This window comes from Cyanistes caeruleus, chromosome 15 (assembly GCF_971803275.1).
Source record: "Cyanistes caeruleus chromosome 15, bCyaCae1.hap1.1, whole genome shotgun sequence".
NCBI classification, from domain to species: domain Eukaryota; kingdom Metazoa; phylum Chordata; class Aves; order Passeriformes; family Paridae; genus Cyanistes; species Cyanistes caeruleus.
Genome location: NC_141715.1, coordinates 10956642 through 10980364, shown reverse-complemented (window position 1 = coordinate 10980364; position 23723 = coordinate 10956642). Strand labels below are relative to the sequence as shown.

Genomic DNA, 23723 nt, shown 5'->3' with positions numbered 1-23723 from the left:
GAGCTCTGTCAAACCCACTGCAGATCCCTCAGAGCTCTGTCAAACCCACTGCAGATCCCTCAGCGCTCTGTCAAACCCACTGCAGATCCCTCAGAGCTCTGTCAAACCCACTGCAGATCCCTCAGAGCTCTGTCAAACCCACTGCAGATCCCTCAGCGCTCTGTCAAACCCACTGCAGATCCCTCAGAGCTCTGTCAAACCCACTGCAGATCCCTCAGCGCTCTGTCGCCCCCCCTGCAGCCCTGTGGACCCCTCAGGCCCCCTGAGGGCTGTGTCCGGGACGCCCCGCCCGCCCCGCCGTTCCCGTGGTGACGCGGAGCCCCGCCCGCCGCCTCCCCGCCGCCGCCATTGGCTGGGCTCTCTTCGGCCCCGCCTTCCCCCGCCCGCCATTGAGTGCGCGGCGGCCGCAGTGCGCGGGGGTTGGCCGTGGGGTGGGGCGGGCGCAGGCGCAGAGCTGTTATTGTTCCTCGGTGCCACCGCCTGGCCCGGGCTGCTGTCGCCGCCATCGCTAGCGCCATGCCGGTGAGACTCGGGGGGGACGCGGGGTGGGGCCGCCGGGGCCATCTGTCACTGCACACCTCTGCCCGCCGCGCCCGAGGTTCGCAGACCCTGTGGCTTCCGTTCCCATGTGCGCGCAGGAGCTGCAGGGCGAGCGGTGCCTGTCAGGCCGAACGGGGCGGGGGTGAGGAGGGGCTGCGGGCGGCCCGAGGCCCCGCAGGAGCGGAGGATGGAGGTCCAGACGCCCCGGAGGGTCTCGTCCCATATCTCGAGCGGTTCGTGGAGACACCCGAATCCTGCTCCTAATTTTGGCTGGCGCCTTGAGTGCCGTCCCTCCCCCACCCAGGTGGGGTTGAGCCGCTATTTGCGTTCAGCAGGATGCCAATGCTGAGGCTGAGAGGAATCGGGGTAGGTGGCAGCTGGAGCGAGAAGCGCTTGGAAACGGGGTTTGTTTCGGAATGACATCCAATGTAGCTGCTCTAGGAGTAGTTAAACGTTTAGCTGCAGCACCTCTAGCCCAGGGGAGTGTCTCAGGCTTAACTATATTCATTAGCCGTGCTTCAAGATTTGTTTTGGTAACTACATGAAAGAGAATGAATGTGAAGTTTTATAATATAACATTCAGGTTTTCTAAAGAATTAAACTTAAGCATGTACACTGATGGTTGTAATTAAAATGAATTCCCTTCAGCCAGCATTCCCTGGTATCTGGTTGTGTGTTCTGTGAGTTTTGAGAGTGTCTAGTCAGTGTTACTGAAAAAGAATGTCATAACTGCACCGAATTCCAGCAAACTTGCTGCAGACTGCAAGGTGAAATTGTTTCTTGAAAAAATTCTTAGATTATGTTGAATGTGAAATGCTCAAGGTTTACTCATTCAGTTTCTATGTTGGCAAACAGAAACAGATCCCATTGCCTAAATGACTGTGTTACTCTCTCAGCTTTAATTATAAGCCAGTCCTGATTTTAAGTCCCCAAGTTCACAGTCCTGTGGAGATGTAGCTGCCCAAGCTGATTCAACAATGTTTGTGCTTAAACACACAATAGTTGTATAGTGGGAGACAGCAGGCTAGATTGGATATTAGGAAGACTTTCTTCCCTGTGAGGGTGGTGAGACCATGGCATAGGCTGGCCAGAGCAGCTGTAGTTGTCTGGTTCCTGGAAGTGTTTAAGGCCAGGCTGTAGTAACCTGGTCTAGTGGAAGGTGTTTCTGCCTATGGCAGGGGGTGGAATTTGGTTTTTTTCACTCCAAAACTTTCTGTGCTTGTATGTTACAGCTTGTGTATTTTTTTTTTTTAATAATTATAGATTAACAAGCCTGAGAAGCTGGACAAGCCGGAAAGCTGCGACAATGTCAAGGTGGTTGTTCGCTGCCGGCCTCTCAATGACCGTGAGAAAGCTACGGGCTACAAAATGTCAGTGAATGTGGATGAGATGAGGGGAACTATAACTGTTCATAAAACAGACTCATCCAATGAGCCTCCTAAGACGTTCACATTTGACACAGTGTTTGGACCGGAGAGTAAACAGCTGGATGTCTATAATTTAACAGCAAGACCTATTATAGATTCTGTCTTAGAGGGATACAATGGTAAGTCCCTTGTAAGGGAAGGATCCCATCCTGTCTCCTATTCTTCGCTTTGTTATAGTTCCTGCTGATCTTGTTTTAGTGAGTTTCACCTTCTGAGGGCTGTAGCCCCAGATAATTTCTGTTGTAGCCTCTAACTAAAAATAGCCTGAAGGTACTTGCTGTTCTGAGTGCTGTGATTGTACTCACTACTGTCATTAACAGTGGGAGATGAAGACTCCATTGAGGTCAGTTAGCTGCATGTTTTTATCCTTTATCTTCGTTTTGCAAGAGATATGCACTTATGTCGTTATGAGAATTCTCAGCAGCTCCTCACTGTACAATTTCAGTACCCAGGAGCTGCCACACCTGGCTGTCACTAGGTATGCATACCAGACTTCTGCACAGAGCTGCTGCATTTTTTCCTCTGGACTTTACTATTTTCAACTGAGATGACTACTTAAACATATCTTCCCTTCCCCACAGATAGTCTGTTGCTTCTTGTAGCTGGGAAGAGCATGGCCATGATTTGTGTGTGTGTGTGTTATGCATGGAAATTTAATATATAAAGGAAAGCTGATTACTGCTTTCCATAACAATATGCCACAAACAACAACAGTTTCCAAAAATTTTGTTTGTAAAATGCCTGATGATTTCTTGTGCTAACAGACACTGGTTTCAGCTGATTAAAATTAATGGTTTGAAAATTAATGATTTAAGGCTGTGCCTGGGGAGATTTAGGCTGGACACTAGGAAGCATTTCTTTACTGAGACACTGGAACAGGCTTTCTAGAGAGGTGATTGATGGCCCAAGTTGGAATTTTAAGAGACATTTGGACAATGCTCTTAATAACGTTCTTTAATTTTCAGTCACCACTGACTTGCTTGGGCAGTTGGATTAGATGATCATTGTAGGTCCCTTCCAGCTGAAATATTCTATTCAGTTTTTCCAATCTGTAATGTCAGTGGCTTGATAACAGAAACTTGAGTTTTCAGCAATGCTAGGCTAAATATAAGAACTGGGGTATTTTTGGAGTCCCAGAGTCTGGAATTTAAGTAATGTTTCTGGATGCCTTCTTGTACAGGCTGATTCTTTAGTCCAAATTGTAGGTGTATCTGCAGGTTTAGAGCTGGGGTTTCGCTGTGGCTCTGCTGTTGAAGCCTCACACCATTTCTGCTATGGTCTATTGATTAGGAGTAGTTAGGTTTGCTGTTGGTGTATACTTATGTGTTCCTAATTGGTCATGTTATTGACTGGGCTTGTCTGCACCGTTTGGAAGTGGAACTGACGTGTACTAGCAGTCCATGCTTTAGTTACTCTGCACTTTTAAAACCAGCTGACTTTTTATTAGACATTTTGCAGGCTGGATTAAGCAGCAGATATGTCCTGTTTGCTGTGTTTGCCCAGCATTTTTGTTGCTCCAGCCTTGTACTTCAGTAGCTACTGGAGTGGGTGGAAGATTTTAACTCCATAAAAATAGAGGTGTTTGGTGCTATCAGGCTAAGAAGGGATGAAGTAAAACTGCAGTTAGAGTTTAGAGAAGACTCACCTTCTTAGAGTTTGTTCTTTTATCTTATCCTTCAGGTACTATTTTTGCATATGGGCAGACTGGAACAGGCAAAACCTTCACCATGGAAGGGGTCCGAGCAGTTCCTGAGCTCAGAGGCATCATTCCAAATTCCTTTGCCCATATATTTGGTCATATTGCCAAGGCAGAGGGGGATACAAGGTAAATGCCTTCCCTTGACAGCTTTTTTTTTTTTTTTTTTTTTTTTTTTAATGTGAGTCCATGTATAGCAGGAGCCTGACCTTGGCAATGACAGCAGAAATAGTAATTCTCCCAAGATGAAAGGCTCCCACTTAGGCAGTTCTTGAGGGGCAGCAGGACTGTGTTGGTATTTCACTGTTTTCTTTGCAATCTATGACTGTGTTTGTGGGACTTTAACAAATGTTTTGCTAAGTGAACTACCCAGCTGTTCATCTGCAGGTTTTTAGTTCGTGTCTCTTATCTGGAAATTTACAATGAGGAAGTGCGGGACCTACTGGGAAAGGACCAAACACAGAGGTTAGAGGTGAGCCTCCTCTTCTGAATGTGGTGTTTGGTTTGAATCAGAGCAATATTCTGTTTTAAAAATCAGAGAAGCACTTGAGGGGAAGAGGGAAGTTTGGCTTCTCAGCAGTTTGCAATGCAATAGCTGGATGTCACTGCTGGCTTCTTTGAATCTCTTCCACTTAGTCAGTTGCACAAACTGGCTGTTCCACCTGAAGCAGTTTTGTACCTGCAGTTCTACCCCAAATGCCCCTCAGCAGTCCTGGGAATTGGAGACTGGGATTTACAATAATGTGTTTTCCTGAAAGGAAAACAGTAGCATATTGTCATTCATGAGTCTTTATTCCTTATCTGCTCAGATTCCAAGTGGAATGTTTTATGTGCAAGCCAGAAAATGGATGAGCAAACCATTATACTGTTAGAGTATCACTAGAATTGCTGCTGGGGATCTCCTAGGGATGCTCAGTTTGAACTGTTTCTCTCTTAGGTGAAAGAGAGACCTGATGTGGGAGTTTATATCAAAGACCTTTCAGCTTATGTTGTAAACAATGCAGATGATATGGACAGAATCATGACCCTGGGCCACAAGAACCGTACGTAGCCTTGCTGTGGGCAGGATTATAGCTCAGAGTTGAGGTCTGGTTGCCAGACCACATTAGGAGATCCTAGTCCTGTTGCTGGGAACAGTGTTTGGCTGAACAGAACAAAAAGGATATCTCTTTCCAAGCCCCTTTTGTGCAGGGGCAGGTAAAGAAGGCTGTGTTCCCACATCAGCCAGTACCAGTGGGGAATCAGCAAAGGGAGGATGCAGTGCTGTCAGAACTGCTTGTGTGTCTCTTGGTCTTTTTTCCGCTTCAGTTCTGATCAGGATGAACATCAGCCCTGTGCTGCAAGTGGGAGGTAGTTTGTGTTCTGGAGGACTTCTTAGTTAAGCTCAGATTATTTAATGACTTAAAGTTCTGACTCCTGCTGCCCTTGGCATGGATTGCTGTGCAACTGTTTTCAGGGGTCTGCTGTGAACACCTTAAGCTACTGATCCTTAAACGGACAAGGACAGTTGCTGGCCTTGGGAGTTTGTGGTTGGCTTAGAGCTATAGCAGGCTGCAGGACCTTTTACTAGTCCAGGCTGGAAGTGTACTGCAACTTCAGTGCCCAAGAATAGACTTTGCTGCTGAGTCTGAGCATCTTCTGCCATCTTCTGGAATATAGGGTTGGGTAAAGATGTGGGGATGAGTCTCCTCTGAGAGGAAGAGTTAGAGGAAGATGTGTTTATTTCTGAGGATATCACTGCTTTTTTCTCTACTAAAAGGTTCTGTTGGTGCCACAAACATGAACGAGCACAGCTCTCGCTCTCACGCCATCTTCACCATCACCATTGAGTGCAGTGAGAAGGGGGTCGATGGGAACATGCATGTGCGCATGGGCAAGCTGCACCTCGTTGACCTTGCTGTAAGTAGTACCAGCCAGGTCTTTGGCAAGACATGTGGTTTGGGTTGTTGAGGTTTTTCCAGAGGGTTGTGACCATGTTGTTCATCACTTGCAGGTTCCTTCCCTGAGTGTCACATTTTGAACCAATGTAGTTGTGCTGGTAAAACATGGCTTTAGCTCAAGATTTACACTGAGGTACCTTTCCTTGGAGAAAATGCAGAAAAAGTGATACTGAAGATACTCAACTTATTTAAATGCATTTTAACTTATTTACATGATGTGTGTATAGGATGCTCTATGAAACTCTTTAAAATAATTGCAGTGTTGCTGTTTGCTCTTGTTCTGCTGATAGCAAGGGCTGTAGCTGGTAGTTGGCAGCTCCAGCTGGGGTGCCTTTTAACAGCTGACTTGACTTCCCCTAATGTTCTTGTTCATGGGGATGAAAATCTCCATTTTCCCAGCTGCATTGCTTTAAGCAATCCAGAAATTGCTGGCACCAAAAGCTTGTTTAAGCCCTGTTTGGTTTGTCTCTTTAACAATGTCTGAGATACTCAACCAGGTTCTCTAATAATGGATGAAGTGGTTAGTGACATGGCTGCTAGCAAGAATTCATATGTAGCTGATTCTGTCTGGAGGGAGATGTGTTAGAGGATCTGTTTTAACTCTTGCTTCATGTTCCCTTTGTAGGGTTCTGAAAGACAGACAAAAACTGGAGCCACAGGGCAGAGACTGAAGGAAGCCACTAAGATCAACCTCTCTCTCTCCACACTGGGCAATGTTATCTCTGCACTGGTGGATGGCAAGAGCACCCACGTGCCCTACCGTAACTCCAAACTCACACGGCTGCTTCAGGACTCCCTGGGGGGCAACTCCAAAACCATGATGGTAAGCTAAGGGGCGCCCTTTCCAGTGCCAGCTACCGGGCTGCATTTTTGCAGGGATAGCATAGTGACTTGAACAGCCTGGCATTTACCTCACTAATCCTAAGCTGTTTGCAGCTTAGAGAACCTTCTGTGTGCAGCTCTATCTCTTTGCCTCTGTATAAATGAGGTTCTAAACACAGCACACATACGTACTGCATATGTACACATGTACATAAGTTTGTGAGATCAAACAGAACCTGTGCTTGGGTAGTTAAAAGTGGCTTCAGTGTACAAGCAGCAGGAAAGCTTGAGAAAGAGTAGCGGTATGAGTCTGTCAGAGCTGGGGTTGGGTTCCTGCAGTGCTTTGTGGTTAGCTCTGACATTGTCCTCCAATGTGTCACAGTGTGCAAACATCGGACCAGCAGACTACAACTATGATGAGACCATCAGCACTCTCAGGTATGCAAACAGAGCCAAGAACATAAAGAACAAGGCCAGGATTAATGAGGATCCCAAGGATGCTATGCTCCGCCAGTTCCAGAAAGAAATTGAAGAGCTTAAGAGAAAACTGGAAGAAGGTGAGAATCTCCTTCCCCCTTCTGTTCCTCTCTGCACAATGCTTGTTCTGTTGGAATGGGAACATTCTTTTCTACTTGAATATGTATCACATAAGATTGGCCGCTGGTGCAGATCAGTGTTCTGGTTTTGTTTGCCCTGCTGGATGGCAGAAGAGGTGTCTAAGGCTGCTCATGGGGGCCCGGCTTTCCCACTAGGTGGCACTTGACACTAGTGTGAATGGTGGCCTCTGGGCTGAGATCAGTGTGCCTGGGTTTCCCTAGCAAGCAGGGAGGCTCTGGACTCGACTGACATGGTATAAGGAATTAAACTGAACTGTAACAACAGGTCACTTCTCTGACTGGGGAGGAGGAATGTGTTTATCAGGAGGAAAATCAAACCAAATTTGTGGAGCTGGAACTGGATTTCTAAACACTGTAAAGCAACAAGAAGCTTTAAGCCATGTAACATTCTAGCCTTGTGTCTCTTATTAGTCTATCAAGGTGGAGTGACCCTGCTAGAGGGATGCTTGCTTAACAGTGACCAGATGTCACAACGTATCTCTCCAGAGATACAGCACAAAAGAGCTGTAGAGGTAACTCCAGCATGACTTGCTGTTTGTTGTCTGCCCCATTCAGGAAAAGCCGGAAATGGTCAGTAATGCTTCTTTTTTTTAATTGCATCTGAGATAGAAGTGTGAGATGAAAAAGACAGTGTGGTAGAATCCTGCTCAGAAAAGTTCGTAGCTTCAGCTGTGCAAATATACTCTATTTTGCATAAAAAGCAGCCTTAATGCATATACACTGACATCACAGCATTCAGTTGCTTATCTTGATTGTCCTTAAGTTTCCTGAGCCATGGCAGGCTGTCTGCTCATTCAATGGTTAAGGACTTCTGCAAGTACTCATAAGCTGATGTCACGTACTTCCATTTGGACAAATGCTGCTGTCAGAGTAACAAGCTTATATGAGGTGAAGGAACACTTTTGATAAAAGCACACCCTTCTCTTCTAGGGGAAGAGATCTCTGGTTCTGAAACCAGCGATTCTGAAGAGGAGGATGAAGATGGGGAGATTGGAGAAGAGAAGCGGAAGAAACGGCGGGGTAAGGCAGTAGAGATTCCTGTCAGTGCCACCAGTCTCCTCTTACCCACAAGCTGGTGTAGGGAGTATAGTCAGAGCCAGGCAGGAACAAGAGGAGTTGTAGAACTGCCCTATGCCGCTGCAATTATCATGCATCTTCTAGAAACAAAGCCCTTTGGTGCTGTCTCTGTAGATGGACAGCTCCAAACCTATGTAGTACCTGCTTCCACTTGGGTAGCTGTGCTTGTCATGACATCATCCTTTGTGATGGCTCCCTGGGTGCCGCAAGGTGGCTGCGTATGGCTTGTGACTGGTGGTGTGGAACTTCCCCTGCTTACAGAGGTGGGAGGAAGAAAACACCAAAGATCATTTGTAGGCAAGTGTGGTTTTTATAGCCACGGGTATGATTGGAGGGGAATTTTGGCTGTGGTTTAGGCAAAGGATTCATCTATCTTATGGATCTTCATGACTTTTCTGGTGTCCTATTTTATATTGATAAATGGAAAACTTGACTTTTGGGTGTCTTTGTGCTAGTTGAAAAGCTTAATGGGAGCTGCACATAATTTTTTTGGGAGCAGTCTGAAAATACCATGGTGAAGTTTCCTTTGTCCCACATCAGTGTTAAGCTGCTGTGTATCATCTAAACTCCAGGGAACGTTGCTGAACCTGGAACTGCAGGTCAGTGTGTACTATGGGATGCTGTGGCTTCTTGGGAGCTTGCTCTCCTAGAACCCTGCTGGTAATTCCTCGTGGATAGCAGAGAAATAAAGCCCTACATCCCAACTTCCAGCTTCTCTAGTAAACTTATTTTGACATTCAAACTGCCTTCCTGTCCTGAAGCACCCACATCTGTTGAAAAAAATTCCTGTTAAAGCATTCCTGTTTTTGGTGTACTCTCTTCATTTTGGTGTCTGTCCAAGTAGTCATAAATTATTTTTGCTGTGCCTTTGGTGATAGTTGTAACAAGTTCATTTTTCACCTTTTGGTTATTTCTAGAAGTGGAAAGTTTGACCACTGTCTCCAAATGTCCTGCCCAAATCTCCTCCCAAGGGGAAACCACCCTCAAAGTGCTGCTTGGAAGGAATAGAGGGTGAATAACTGACTAATTCAACTCCCAAACAAGCTACTCTAGTTAAGTTCCCTAAGGGAGCTGCTTCACAGGAGTACACACTGACTGTTGCTGCGTAAGCTGTTCCTGCCTTCCAGACTGAGAAGCGCACATTGCCATGTGCATAAGACTGAAAAGGATTCGTGGTCACTCCTCTGCTATGGCAGAGATCCACAGCCTTCTCCACTATGATCTGGTGTTTTCTGCTGTTGTTGCTTGAAATGGAAGCTGCCTTGGCATATGGTTTTAAGCTGTAGTCTGGTTAAGATCGGTTTTAACTGAAATGTCTTTCTGAGCATGCAGTTTGTGCTGGGAAATGGTGGCTTTGCATGCTGAGTCTGGGAGGGATCCTAGCAAATGCTTCCTAATGGGAACTTGTGCTTTTTTGAACTAGGGTTGCAGGCTCTTCTGGGTTTCTTTCGTTTAGAACTAACTTCCCATCTGCATGTTTCTTCCTCTCTGGGTTTTTCTGTGGGACGCATTCCTGTTTTCCAGGCAGTAGCAGCAGCAGTAGTTCAGACTCCACATGCTCTGTCATAGAGAAACCTCTGGATAAGTCCTTCACTAGTGAGTGGGAGCTCTTAAGTCCTTTAAGCTTTGGCCTTTCCATAATCTGCACACTCCATTTTGCAATGTTGCACTCTTCCCTGCTTTGTCTGTTGGAAAGATAAACCTCAAGCTGTAACTCTGCTAAAGCATGCCTTTCCTTTGCTGCTTCCATGTTTGAAACAGTTATTCAGTATTCACATTGTTAGCCAGATATGTGAGAGAATAGGAAACAATGTAGTAGGCTGCTTGAGCAAGATTTAAAAGTAATTGAGAAATAATAGGTTAAAAAAATCGAGTTTACAGCTTGTGTTAAATGCACCTTTTAAAATACAGGGTCAAAAACTGAGCTGACTTTTTAATGGGAGTTGCTGCAATATGAGTTCATAAAATGACAGCTAGATATGTATTCTATATTATAGAATATATCTATATTCTGCCTTCTCAAAATTAGTTTTGGAGAACAGTCAAACAGCATGAGGCTTATACTAGCAAAGAAAATGTGGCAATGCTTTGTTGATTTGCTTTATTTTTGCAGATACTTTAAAAATGTCCTTGGTGGTTGTGGTTTGAGTGCCCCATGATACTGAATTCTTGATCCATGTGGGACTTAGTTCAGAGGAACAAGAGTTCCAGATTTTGATACAGTATGAGGAAAGTCTGGGCAGTTTCTGGTCAGAGACGTCACTGTGCCTGTAAAAATCCTGCAGTCAGTGAGGACTGAGGAAACAAATCACATCTTGGGACTCAGCTTGTGAGAACTTCACCTGGTGTTGTTTTTATCCTGTACAGAAGCACTCCACTCTTCTCCCTGTTTGGAGAGACCCTGGAAAGTTGCTGTGTAGTTTACTCACTTTTACACTAGTGATGTTAGTGGAAAGCCTCAGCTCAGAGAGAAGGGTGGTAGCAGGGTTAGAAGGAGCACAGCCCAGGGGAGACCTTTGGTGGGTCATATGACAGTAGCCTGGGAATTTGGTTGCTCCAATCCTGCTTCTTTAAAGCATGCTTGGAACCTGAGTGTTTTATTTGGATGAGGACAGTTAATAGCAAACTGCTGATGTGTCAGCAGGTGGATGAGTCCATCTCCTGCAGGTTTGGAGACAGTTCTGTTGGAGAAGTTGTGCTGGGCTTTTGGCAATTGGGATAAGTGTAGCTTTTTGTGGTTTGGGATATTAACTGTCCTCTAGTGTGACCCTTCTGCATGTGGTGTCTTTCATTATCCCTTTCCTATCCTTCCTTTTTTGTTGCACTTGCTTGAATAACCAAAAGTGGCTTTATACCTCTATGGAAGCACCAGTTACTGCAAATTAACCTACTAATCCCCTGTGTAATTAAATGGAGAAATCTTGTGTTGAGACTCCCTGTGTGCAACCGTCTTGTATCTTGCAAAGAATTAGTTTGGAAATCTTGGTTAAAACTTAGAACATGTATTCTGGATGCTAATATTTTACAGGTAATATAACAGAATTGGCTCTGTTGAGTGTGGGGAACATTAAGTTTGTTAATTGAAGGAGAAATCCACCCTCCTTTATTACATCATGATCCTTGCAGCTGGCTCCTAATGTTGTGGTTAGATCCAGCATTGCATTGAATGGGCAGAAGAATGCAAAAGTGAACTGAAGATTATCCTGGATTTGCAAAGCACTCTGAAGTACAGACACATTCTCTGCTTTAGCATAACATGATGCATTAGTGTTTGCTCTAATAGAGGGGTTTTTAGTTATGATTATCTCATGTTCTTCTACCCTAGAAACACGAATATAAAAATTTTATGTTTGTTTTGGTGCTGATTACCTTTGTCCAAAATTATCAAAGCAATAACATTTTCTCTCCTCTTTTTATGTGTTTGCTGCCTCTCTGCGATTTGCTTTCTACTTCCTCTTAATGCAAGATCAAGCAGGTTGGTGTAATTGATTTTCACCTCCTTACAATTGCAAAGCTTGTGAAAGGATCTTACAACTTGCTTTACCTTTTTCTCCTAAACTAAAGAATACTCCTAAAGAATATATAAGGCTGTGTCCTAATATCTGGCTTACCTCATACAATGAGCTCTGTAGAGCACTTCCAGAAAGCTTCTTACTCAGAGACTAATTAGTGAGAGATTTTTGCACCACAAGCCCAAAAAGAAGTGCTTCTTATCCAATTCTGAAGTTTAGCAGATGGCAATGAAGATGTTGCTTGCTGTAGTGGTGAAGTCCTTGCCTTGCAACAAAATTAATTAAAGCTCTTGTGCACATGAAGAAATACATATGCAGATGTAAAAATATGTGCATGCGTGTTTACATATGCAGTAACGTATGTTACACATACTGTTACACAATACACTTTGCTGGAGTGTATATGTGTGTAATGCATATCTGATTATAAATAAAATACATGTATATGTATATAAATGAAGCTGAGTGTCTTGAAGGCTGGAGGGAGGAGAAGCCCTTTACTGAACAGCTTCCTTGAGCATGTTCTGACCATGTGCATTATTTCACTATGGAAAACAGTCAGGTGGCAGTCAGTGGCTCCTGTTAGTTTAAAGTATAGCTGGATTCTACAAGGTGGGGTTTTTTGTCTGAAAAAGCAAAATAAGAAAATGATGGATTCACTTGTGAATAAATGGATATTTAGGACTTGTGGATTTGAGGAAATGCATTCCCATTCCACATAACCCTCCAGGATCTCTATGTTTGCCTGCCTTGGGCACTCCTGGGGTTGCAATGAAAGTTGGCTCAAGACTTGCAGAGTGGCTTTCAAGAGCAGCAGCCTCACACTTTGTTTCAAATTTGGAGTATTTGGGATCAAATCTTGAGGTCAGTAGATTCAGTGAGTTGCTCTGGCCGCTCTCTTTGTAGCCCTCCAAGACATGGACCTGGTGTGTTGCTGTGGTAGTTCTGTTGTCAAGACACAGCTGATTAAGTCAGAGCTAACCATGGTACATTTGAATCTGTGAGTAGTCACTGTTATGTGGACCAAACATCATCAAGAAGTTTCTTCAGTTGCCTGGTTTTCATAGGGCTGTTCTGAATTTCTTTATTTTCATAGTACTGTGTTCCTAAAAATATCTACATGCTCACTTTGGAACAGGTAAGCCTGTAAGGAGGACAGTGAATGAGGGGAACGGTAGCGATGCTAGTTTGAAATTTGAGTATGTAGCTCTTGGTAGCTGAGCTCTTGTAGCTGTAGGTCAAGGCAGTCTTGTGTTTTCCTTCCTCTGGCCTGATCTGCATTGTTAGAACATCAGAGTTTCCAGGTTTGCCTTCTCTTCAAGCAGTGTTCCTTCTTCAGGTGTTCTTTGTATGTTTTATATTCTATATTAGGTTCCAGTGATAGTTACACAGCTCTGTAGGAGCTGCTGACAACCTGCCAATGTTAAAATGGGATTTGAAGGACTGAGTTTCGCCCATTTTGAAGCTGATACCTAATAAAATTTTTGTTAAATGCAAGTATTGGATCTGAATTTGGAAAAAATGTTGTGATATGGAGGTTGTTTTACTTTTCAGTGAACTAATTTGTTTTCCCCCTGTCTTTCAAAGGCAAAAAGAAAGTTTCCCCTGATAAGATGGTAGAGATGCAAGCAAAGATTGAAGAGGAGAGAAAAGCTCTTGAAACTAAGCTTGATATGGAAGAAGAAGAAAGAAATAAAGCCAGAGCTGAACTGGAGAAGAGAGAAAAAGACTTGCTCAAAGCTCAGTGAGTACAATGCTTTGAGCAGTTTGTGTGGTCGTGTGGGTTGTTCCTTGCTTAATCATACAAATATCTGGAGATTCATGGTAAGGTGCCTGTCAGACTTTTTACAAAGTGGACATCATCCCTTGCTATTGTCAAAGTAAAAGACAATACTCTATCTGCTTTGAGAGCTTAGAGTATATGGGAAAGACTAATCTTTATCCTTTTGCCACTTCTTTTCCTAACTTTGCTTAGTTGTGCAACATAGCCTAGAAATATAAATTAATTTCCCAAGACCTGTGAGAAGCAGCAGCACTGTTCTGTAACAGGCCAGGTTTCCTGAAGCACAGTCACAAACATGTCATTTTGTGTGTAGAGGTGCTCTATTCTGAATCCAAAAAGCTGCCAAGATCTTACTACCCTATGCAAATAGACTGCTCCAGATGCAGCCAGCATTCCTGGTTTGTACTTCAGCTGCTCTGCCTTGATCTCTGTTCACCCCCCTCTATTTCACCAGTTGCTTCTGGGCATTGCTGTGCTGGCAGGGCCCTTTTGGGCCAAGGGTGCCTTGAGTAGCCTGGTGATGTCACTGGGTGCTTGCAGCCCCTCACAGAGGTGACTTTCAGTGGGAGGCACTTCTCTGCTGACCTGGTTTTACTTGAGAGAAAGTGGTGGGAGCTGGAGCTTGGGGAACTCTCTGCTTTCACTTGCACTGCCTCACTCCCACTTAAACCCTCGGCAGCAAGACAAGTTTTTCCAGCTCTGTGAGTGCTGTCTGGGCTAAACCAAGCTGGACCTGATGCCTGCTGAGCACAGTAGGATAGGAAGTCTCACACGTACCTATCTGTCTAGGCAAGAGCACCAGTCTCTGTTGGAGAAACTGTCTGCATTGGAGAAAAAGGTGATTGTGGGAGGAGTGGACTTGCTGGCAAAAGCAGAAGAGCAAGAGAAGCTTCTAGAGGAATCAAACATGGAACTGGAAGAACGAAGGAAGAGAGCGGAGCAGCTTCGCAAGGAGCTTGAGGAGAAGGAGGTGGGGTTATCTGCTGTGGCTGTCTGCAAGCAGCAGTGGCAGGATGTACCAGGTTATGTTACCCAGGTGTGGCTCTGCTCTGGAAGCACTGCAGAAGCCACCCCTCCACAGATCACTCATTGGCTGTGCAACCCCTGCAGGTCTGAGCCAGCCTGGCTCAGCCAGGGCTCTGTGCTCTTGGCAAATGCTTTCTTTGTTCAAGTAGTTTTTCCTCTTGTTCATACTGTTGCAGAGTTTCTGTGATTGTTAATGTGTGCCTGTCTGTGCTAAATGTCCACAGCAAGAACGCTTGGACATTGAGGAGAAGTACACCAACCTCCAGGAGGAAGCACAGGGAAAAACCAAAAAACTGAAGAAAGTTTGGACCATGCTTATGGCTGCAAAGTCAGAGGTTAGTATCAAAAATCCTCGGCCAGTGATCTTGGGAGGCACTAGAGCTGGGAAGGGTAAGCCATCAGCTTTTTAATGCTGGAAAATATGCCATATGTTTAGAAAGGTCTTTCTGTGCTGCCCATTTGGCTCACATAATTCAAAAACACTGAGTCTGGAGTTTAGAACAGCATGTTTTGTAGAGTTTTTCTCCAGGCCAGGCTGAGAAGGGTTATCTGTGAGACTGAGATATCGAGAGCTTCAAGGAAAACCACTGGTTATTTCTGAAATAAAATGCAAGTTGCTCTCTGGCAGACCTATGTCCTGCTTTGCTGCAGCCCAAAGGCTTCTCTACTCTGAACTGCCTGTCCTTTATGACTGGTGCCCTTACTACCTCACCCTCAGTCACTGGATCAATGTGTCGTTTGGCTGATAGCTGGAGTTCCTGTTTCATAAAAAATGCATTTGGTCTTGGGGATCAGAGATTTTCCTTGCCAGAGATACAACTTGTCTCATGATCTTTGTCTAGTCTTAGGTGAAGCAACTTGGATTGGCAGAAGGCCAGTTTTGGGATTATGAAACTGAGAACTTAATGCTGTTTTCAGCCATCTCTGAGCTGAAATGTTTCAGAGGGCTTATTGTTCAGAGATATTCTGGTACTAATAACTAGAGTTTGCTTTTGTTTTCCAAAAACTCATACAGACAAAGGACTGTTCTCTTCAGGCTACTACCATGTCTTAAGATAAGACTGATGCCTCTCAAATGTCTGGTTTGTTTTTAGATGGCAGATCTACAACAAGAGCATCAGAGAGAGATTGAAGGGTTGCTGGAAAACATTCGGCAGCTGAGCAGGGAGCTTCGCCTTCAGATTCTCATCATAGACAACTTCATTCCTCAGGACTATCAGGTGAAGGCAAAGCACCTGAGCCTGGGGCAGGGGTTGTGCTGTGCTCAGTTCTCTTGCAGCATATTTTCCTAAAAGCTTATAAAAATAAGAAAACTACATTCACCACATGGTTAACTGGTATATTCACTGTGTGCCCAAGCAGTGGGTCTGTTCAAAATCATCTTTTTTTCCACTACCTTGAAGTTGTCCTTGCTAATGTCTGATATTAACAAAAAGACTGTATTTTTAAATCTTTGACAGTTTTTGTAACTTTAGTATACAGAAACTTCACAATGAGCTTAAATATAATGCACACTATTTAATGGGAAAAGTAAGGGAAATAATTTTCATAGTTTTAATTTTTTCCATATTATTGTTTGCTTACTGCTGTCCTGATGGTGTTGGCATAATGGAACCCCATGCTTTAGAGGGCTCTCCAGTACATACAGTTTGGGAGTGATATTTTTCTCTTCTGTAGTCTTCAGAATATAAATGGGTTTTCTTTTGCACAGGATATGGCTGTCCTGATAGGAACAACTTGGAAGGGATCAAGCAGCTTGTCCAGACCTTAGGATATATGTTCTGGAAAGTGCACCTGGAGGTTAGAGCATGCAAGTCTAACACTCACTGTCCTGACTCCTTTGTAGGAAATGATTGAGAACTACGTTCACTGGAATGAAGACATAGGAGAATGGCAGCTGGTAAGAATGGCTGCCTGGCTTGTGTACAAGCTAATGTTAGTATGAGTTTCTGAGGGGTTATAATGAGCCCAGAAAGAAACTGGTGAAGCTGTAGTCAGTTTTACTATGCACAGCAGACTTTACTAACAAACCTTTTTTTATGCTTACAGAAGTGTGTTGCATATACAGGAAACAATATGAGGAAACAGACGCCTGTCCTGGATAAAAAGGAGAAAGATGTGAGTGACTATTGAATTAATGTATTGAACTGTACAGGCCCCTGATACTGCCACTCTATTTAGAGCCAAACTGTCCAATTTTCTTTTCTTTTGAAGAAATGAGTCATTGTAGTGTGTCATGAAAGCACTATTGATCAGTGTATAAAGTTATTCTGATGATTTTGTCTTATGGGTTTTCTGGTGTTTTTCTAGCCCTTTGAAGTGGACCTTTCCCATGTTTACTTAGCTTACACTGAAGAAAGCTTGAGGCAATCTCTGATGAAGCTGGAGAGGCCGAGGACTTCAAAAGGAAGATCCAGGCCCAAGACTGGTAGAAGGTGAAGAACTCTGGGCTATTTATATGCAATGAGGGATTTACCCAAGGGAAGGCTTAACTTTGTGTATGTAAACTTACTACAAGTCTTCAAACACTTGCTTAATTTGAAGGCAAAGGACAAAATTTTTGCATGGTGTAGTTCAGTGTTGCCAGGTATGACAGAACTAAGTTTAGATCTCTTTACTAGGCTAAATCTTGTCCAGAAAGACTTGTCTGGGGATTTTCTGATGTTCTTTTGCTGCACTGTCCTCTTCCAGCTCCTTGTTTTATTTTGCTGGATTCAGTGGTCTAGTTTAACACAGTCTGGCATGTTGCCAGTGTAAACACTGGTACCGATAGAGAGAGCTGTTGGGGGAGATTTCAGCATATGCTTTCTTGTGCTTTTTGTTGGTTTTGTATATGGAGAAGTCATGTTATGTAGTTTTGATGTGATATGTGGCTGGTCCCTGTCTTTCCTAGACAGCATAATGATGTGTGTGTGGTGTTGTTTTTCCCTTTTCTTTCTGCTCTCCAAACAGAAAACGTTCAGCCAAGCCAGGAGCTGTTATTGATTCCCTGCTGCAGTAGTGTGACCTGGTCAGAATTCCTGTAAAAATCAGTGAGTGTATAAGGTTTGGCCAGAATATGGAATTCAAGAGATGGCACACTTGGACATGGCTATAATTTTTTATTTAAAAATGTATTTTTCTTAGTTGCCTGTATATTGTATGTTATATTAACATAATATTAAACTGGTATATATGATTGATGGATGTGAAATTTTGTGTATTAAATGTGTTATGAAGGGAAACTTGTTGGTAATCCTTGTTGAAATGTATAGAAAATAGGGTTCTAGATGTGTGTTTAAGTGCTTATGTGTTAGTTCAAAGTTAATGAAATCCTGAAATTAGGGCTGGTAAATCTGATTTATGCCCTGCTTTGCACATAACTGGCAGCTTTCACTGTTGTTCTCTGTTGCACTGATCTGTGTTTGAATGTAGTTGCTGCAAACCTTTAAGAGCATCAAATCTTTTTATTTAATATTCCTCACTGTGGCTGTTAACCCAATCGTGTTGTGTGTTGAATACACAGTCCTTTACCCCTTTTGCTGTACAGAGAAAATAGAAAAAAAGGTAGGAGAAACGTGAGCCACGAAAGTCGTGAGATTTCTGAAAAGGGACCATGCTCTTTTTAAGTGCAGCAGAAATCAAGGGTATCTAATGGTTCTTTTATCTTTATCAGTTTGTTGGTGATCTGGTGGCACTGTGGAGAATGAGACATTGGATATTAAGGCAAAAGAGCTTTTTTCCTTCTTTTAAGGCTATGTTACTTTGGAGGTTTTTTATGTTTCAGGGCTGGAATTTTTACGTGGGTAGTTTTGTAATCTGAGCAGCTGAGATGATTTAACGAGCATACTCTAACACCAGGACTTGGTGTTAGCCATGGGGCTGTGAGCACTATGATTCTATTTCCTCATCCCCAGCTACAAGGCACTGGGCCACTGCCCTGCACTGAGGATGAATTTGACTCTCCTTTAGTAAAACAAAATGAATTGCCCAATTTTCCCAGAACAATATCCCCTGACATGGCTGTACTGTCTGTGTTCCTGTATGTACTGTGTGCATCTCTGGCTATGCTCTGGTGAGAGGAGAACGTTTTTGGTCTCTGATAATTAATAACCATTTGTTTGGCTGCTCTTTTTATTTGATATTTATGCTGCTAATAGACACATATCACTTTAATATGTTCCCTTTATGTCACAGAGAAAATCTCCTTCAGACTGCATGTCTTTCATAGCTCTTGACATCAGCTGTGGGTATCTCAGCAGCAGCTGTGCCAGGGTGAAGAGATGAGCTGTGATCTCATCTTAGTGTTACCTGGAGAATTAAAAGCTGTGATTACTGACAGAAATGGAGTCCTTCAATGTGACAGAAAACAAGACAGCTCTTCAGGTGTCCTGAGTACTTGCTAGTAGACACATCTGCTTTTACCAGAATGTGCCTGTGAAGCACTTAAAGAAATTAAATGACCTTTCTTCCTGTTACAGTGGTTAATCTGGAGGTACCTTGGGGTCTCTAACAGGTCTGTGACAGGATCTGTAATAGTTAAAACTGGTCTTTAAAGATGTATTTTGCTCTGAAGGATCTGATCAGTGCTATTCTAAACAAGTTGTAAGCTTTTTCCTGGTGTTTTTAATGGGTTATTTTTTTCAGGATTGTGACCTGGAAGAACCTGCTGCCCTCTCTACTGGGGGGAGTGTCACTTAAATTCATACAATATACAAATACAAACACTGGTATTTGTTTTTTCTAGCCTAGCATTTACAGGTAAATTTTCAGGTATTTTTTGATTGAAGCAGTAGTTGGTTATGCCTGTGAAGAGCTGGCCTTATTTTAAATATGTTTGAATGGAGTTGCATTATCTCTTATTACATACTTCTTAGCAAAAAATCCAGACTGAAGATGGCTTAAATGCTGCTTAAAGTCTTTCATTTCTCAGTCCAAGCAGATAGATGCAGAGCTGTGGCCTGTATGAGTTCCCAAAACCAGGAATGACTTCTGCTTCCTTTTTGTGTTATATCTTGTGGTAACATTTATTGAATGATCTGGTTTAATGGGATTTAAACCAGAACCGTGCTTTCAAAAAGACTATTGAAAATCCTTTTACCTGACAGGTATCAGTCACTTCAAGATACTGCTGAGAGCTATGACACTCTGTTTAAAATACTTCAGTATTTAAAATACTTAATGTGTAAAGGCATATGATTTACAATTAACATAACAGTCCTGCTGCTGAAAACCTTAGTACTCTGCATGTTTAGTGAGCCTTGAAGCAGGGGAAAACAGTAATTGCTTGCACACCTTTAATTGGCAGATTAGAGAAACCAGTTATCTCCAGTGCAAAGGCTTGGAGGACAAATTATTTGCTCTGTAAGAGAACTTTAAATAATTTGGAGCACTGTCATGGCCATGTGCCCTATCAATTTGGCTCACCTGTTAAGTGGTGTGTTTTGTTGAAGTTCTTGGAAGTTTCTTGTAACTTCTTGTAACAAACCAGGGAGTTTGGCTTGTAGATTTACCACATGGGCCCTCTCTACAGCCCTGCCCATCTGTGAATGTCTAATGGACCCATAATGTGTTTTAATAAGGAAAGGATGTGATTTATGTGGACTTTTAAGAGCTTAATACAGCCTTTCTTGTTGCAGGACAGTATGTGCTCTCCAGTATTTATCAAAACTCATATTACATAACATACTCTGTGTGTGCTCATCTTTGCATCTTGCTAACACAAGATTCTCCTTATTCCAGCTCACTGACCTTAACAATGAGATTTTTGCTTAATGTTGTTTAAATGAATTATTTAATATTTAACTTGTTCCGTTAAGAGGAGGGGAAATGGTCCTTAGTGCCTTTCACTGATTACACTGTCTGCACATGTCCAGCTTTTACCTTTCTCTACAGTTCTGCTTAGCCAGGCTTGTATAGAAGGAAAAACTGCTAGGTTTTTTTATAGTTTTTTCATAATTTGTCTTTGTGTTTATTGGTTTTTCTGTTTATTTCTATTTCTTCTTTTATTAATGTAAATTCATTATATGATGTATTGATATGTATATATCAATATTGTGTCCCTGGAGCATACCATGAAATAAAATTCTTGATTCTTAATTCCATCCTGTGTGCATGTTTTCCAAATAACATATACACTATACATAGCATATATTTTTAACTCGGTTATGTCAGGAGCTGGTTGAGGAAGGATGGGTGAGATGCCTCTTTAGCTCTGAGCAGCACAGCATTCTGGAGGAGTTAGTGCAGGGAGTTTGGGGTGTGCTGGGGTACTGCTGCCAAGCCCCAGGGCAGTGGGCAGCAAGACCTTGCAGAAGAGGTGGACAGGGCAGAAGAAAAGAGGATTCTTTGCAAGACTACAGCGAAAACCAGTGGGATGAGGCTGCAGCTCTAGAGATGTGCCTGAGGAGCTGCTTGAGCCCCTGTTTAAACCCATCCTTTGCTGGGGTGGTCCTGGGCTGAGCCTGGGCACTGCAAGAGCTGCTTCTGGGCCCCCTGCATGGTCAGTGTTGCCCATGCTCTGCCTCTTCTGATGTGTGCATTGCAGAGGGGGGCAGCAGATGGGGAGAAGGCTTTGCACACTGTCCCAGCTTTGTATCCTGTGTTACTCAAGCCAGCCACACCTTGTACTAGTGCAGATGGTGTGAATTTACCTGCAGTAGTTGGAAATGTTCAGCTCTGTTTCCTCTGCTGCTTGAGCCGTGTTGGTTGGCAGTGCCTGTGGTCCCTTAGCCTGTAGGTACCAGTTTTTCTGTGATCTGCAGCTCACCAGAGTCCTGTGGCTCAGCTGATGCATGAACCAAACCCTGCACAGTCCTGCCTCTTCGCTCCTGGGTCACAAAGGGCTGTGCCACATATAGAGATATATTATAATACAGGCTGTAAGTAATGAGAGAGCTTGCTTAGCTCCAGACCTGGCTTCTCCCTTTGCAGCTTGAGCATGCACTTTGGAGTTCCCAGCTTTCAGGAGCATGCCCGATTTGTGGCCTGGCTTCTCCCCTGTGCCTTCTCTTGGGCTTTTCTGCTTAGAAATGTTTTCCTCATGTTAGCATGAGCTGAATTCCATAGCAGGACAGATTGTTTGGCAATTCCTAGCCACACCACCCTTATTCCCATAAACTTGGAACTCCCTTAACTATTGCCTCGTGTAACATCCTATGCAGTACCAGCACGTTTAGTCTAAAAATACATTTATTTAAAGAATTATTATAAATAATACTTGAAAAATAGGATCATAGTTTAAAAACAAAAGGGGTGTCCTTTGACTTCTGACTCTTGTACTCTTCTTGGAGGACTTGGTGTAATTCCTTGAGGAAATTCTTCAGTGAGGTGGTGCTGTTTGCTGCCACAGGACATGGCTTCTGGAATGGGAAAAAGGGGCTATTAAAAAGCTTGCTGGGGCAGGATTGGGTTCTGCAGCTTGGGTTGGGCTGCTAGCACTGGTGGGAGAGTAAAACACAAGTGGTGACCAAGAGAGAAGCTTGAGGGCTGTGGGCAGTGCAGGGAGAGCTGTGCCTCACCTTGTGCCCTGCTCTGCTCCCCCAGACTAGGCTGAGCAAGTTGTGGTAAATGCCCTCGAGGTACCTGTGGCAGCTCTGGCCCTCCCGAGCAATTGTGGCAGCTTTGCATAAGATCTCCATATTGTTATCTCTCTGGGAAAAGACACATGGCTTTTTAAAAAACTCTTTTGTATAGTCATGGCTTATTAGCAGCAGATTAAAACACTACAAATAATATATTTCTATTCTAAAGGATAGGTGAAAGTTGTGATTTGAGGTGCCAAAGCCTTCCTGAAGCTTTCCAGCTCCATCTGTGCACACCTGGCTCTGCTCCCATCCCTTTCCTGGTGAGGAGGAATCAACCCCTGGAAGAGGCTGTGGCAGTGTGGCACAACAGCAAGCACCTCTGTGCTGGAGCATCATGCTCCTGCTGCAGATGTGCGTGTGGGACCCTCTGAAGCTGCTCCCTGTGGCTTCCCTGCGAGTGAAGCTGGTTGGAGCAGGCAGATGTGCTACAGGAATAACAAAAGCACCTGGGAAGAGTTTGCTTTCATTAGAAGCTTTGAGAAGTCCTGTAGCAGAGACACATGGAAGATGAGGAGTTAATAAGTGCTGGTAGCAATTAAAAAACTATTGGACTTTTTTCCCTGGAGGATGTTCCCAGTGCTGCCTGCTCTGTCTCAGCTTGCACCTGAGCAGTATCTTCAAACAAGTGACTGGTCCATTCCTGTGAGCATGGGCAGCTGTGAGTGTGGGGCTGTGCAGTATCTCAGGCATCTCTTCTCACTAGCAGGCTGCTCCCTGTGGCAGAAGGGGTGTGAGGATCCCGTGAGGATGCTGAGCCCCAGCCCCTCAGGGAAGGCCACTCTACCCCTCAGATGCCGCCGGGTGTGGCACAAAGCGAGGGCATGGGCTTTCTGTGAAAACAGGAACTCCGGGGCTGGGGAGCTTGGCTTAGGCAGCAGTTTTCAGAGCAGAAGGAGGCCTTATCTGCTATTAAATCTTATGCTAGCTGCAGAGCCTTCCCCCAGATAAGGGGCTAAAGAGGGATACTGTGTCTACCCAGCGCTCAAGATGCTGTGCAATAGGTGTGTGTGGGTGTCTGAGCTGGTGACAGCATGCCAAGGCAAAGGGAGATGTTCCTCTCTGAAATGCTAAAACCTGTTTGCTGCCCAAGCACAGGTGCCCATCCCTGCCCATCCTCTGGCCTCTCCCTGTCTCCAGGGTGGCCAGAAGCCACCAATGGTGCCTTGGCTGGAGGCGGAGATGTGTGTGGGAAGGTGAGGGCAACCTGTGCAGGGCACCAGGAGTGGTGAAAACCAGCTGGGCAGCCCAATGCTTGTGCTGGGAGCTCACAGTGGGTTCCTGCTCCTCCACACCATACCAGGACAGGCAGGATCCTGGGCTTCCTACCTGCCTCCCACTGCCCTGTGCTCTCCTCTGACCCCAGCATCCTCCCAGTACCCATCAGGTCTATATGGTTGGGTTCTTACCTTATAATCTGCAAAAATATTTCTCACACTCATCTTGTTACAGGAAACCTTTACAAGATACAAAGGAGAGGACCAGTCAGGCTCCAGACCACATGGATCCATCCTGATGTGCACACACAGACACACATCTGTCCACCTGCCAGGCCCCAGGAGCAGTGTGAGCCCTGTGCTCATCACCTTCCTCTGGCTCAGCATCAGTCCCTCCAAGCCTGGTGAAACAGTCTGTCCTTCCCATCAGTGTGTAAAGCACCAACCACCCCTACCTCCATCTGCTGGAGCTGGTCCAGCAGCTTGATGCTTTCCTTCAGCATG

General features: G+C 44.2%; 1 protein-coding gene across 7 annotated transcripts; it reads left to right on the top strand.

Moving 5' to 3' along the window:
- Window positions 1-376: 376 nt before the first annotated feature.
- KIF3A (kinesin family member 3A) lies at window positions 377-20523 on the top strand. 7 transcript variants are annotated; one of them, XM_086851969.1, is made up of 19 exons: window positions 395-522; window positions 1804-2086; window positions 3648-3792; window positions 4051-4135; window positions 4601-4706; window positions 5423-5562; window positions 6229-6426; window positions 6808-6982; window positions 7973-8062; window positions 9644-9715; window positions 11586-11594; window positions 13219-13375; window positions 14204-14384; window positions 14665-14775; window positions 15535-15660; window positions 16287-16340; window positions 16490-16558; window positions 16751-16875; window positions 17393-20515. In XM_086851969.1, exons 1-19 carry the CDS (start codon window positions 517-519, stop codon window positions 17439-17441), a joined length of 2181 nt encoding a protein of 726 aa, XP_086708095.1. In that variant the 5' UTR covers window positions 395-516; the 3' UTR covers window positions 17442-20515. The 7 variants fall into 7 exon arrangements, 3 of the variants coding, with proteins under 3 accessions (XP_086708094.1, XP_086708095.1, XP_086708093.1); XR_015276770.1 differs by lacking the exon at window positions 9644-9715 and having other exon boundaries at window positions 16751-16938; window positions 17393-20523; XR_015276771.1 differs by lacking the exon at window positions 9644-9715 and having other exon boundaries at window positions 16287-16375; window positions 17393-20523.
- The last annotated feature ends 3200 nt before the right edge of the window (window positions 20524-23723 follow it).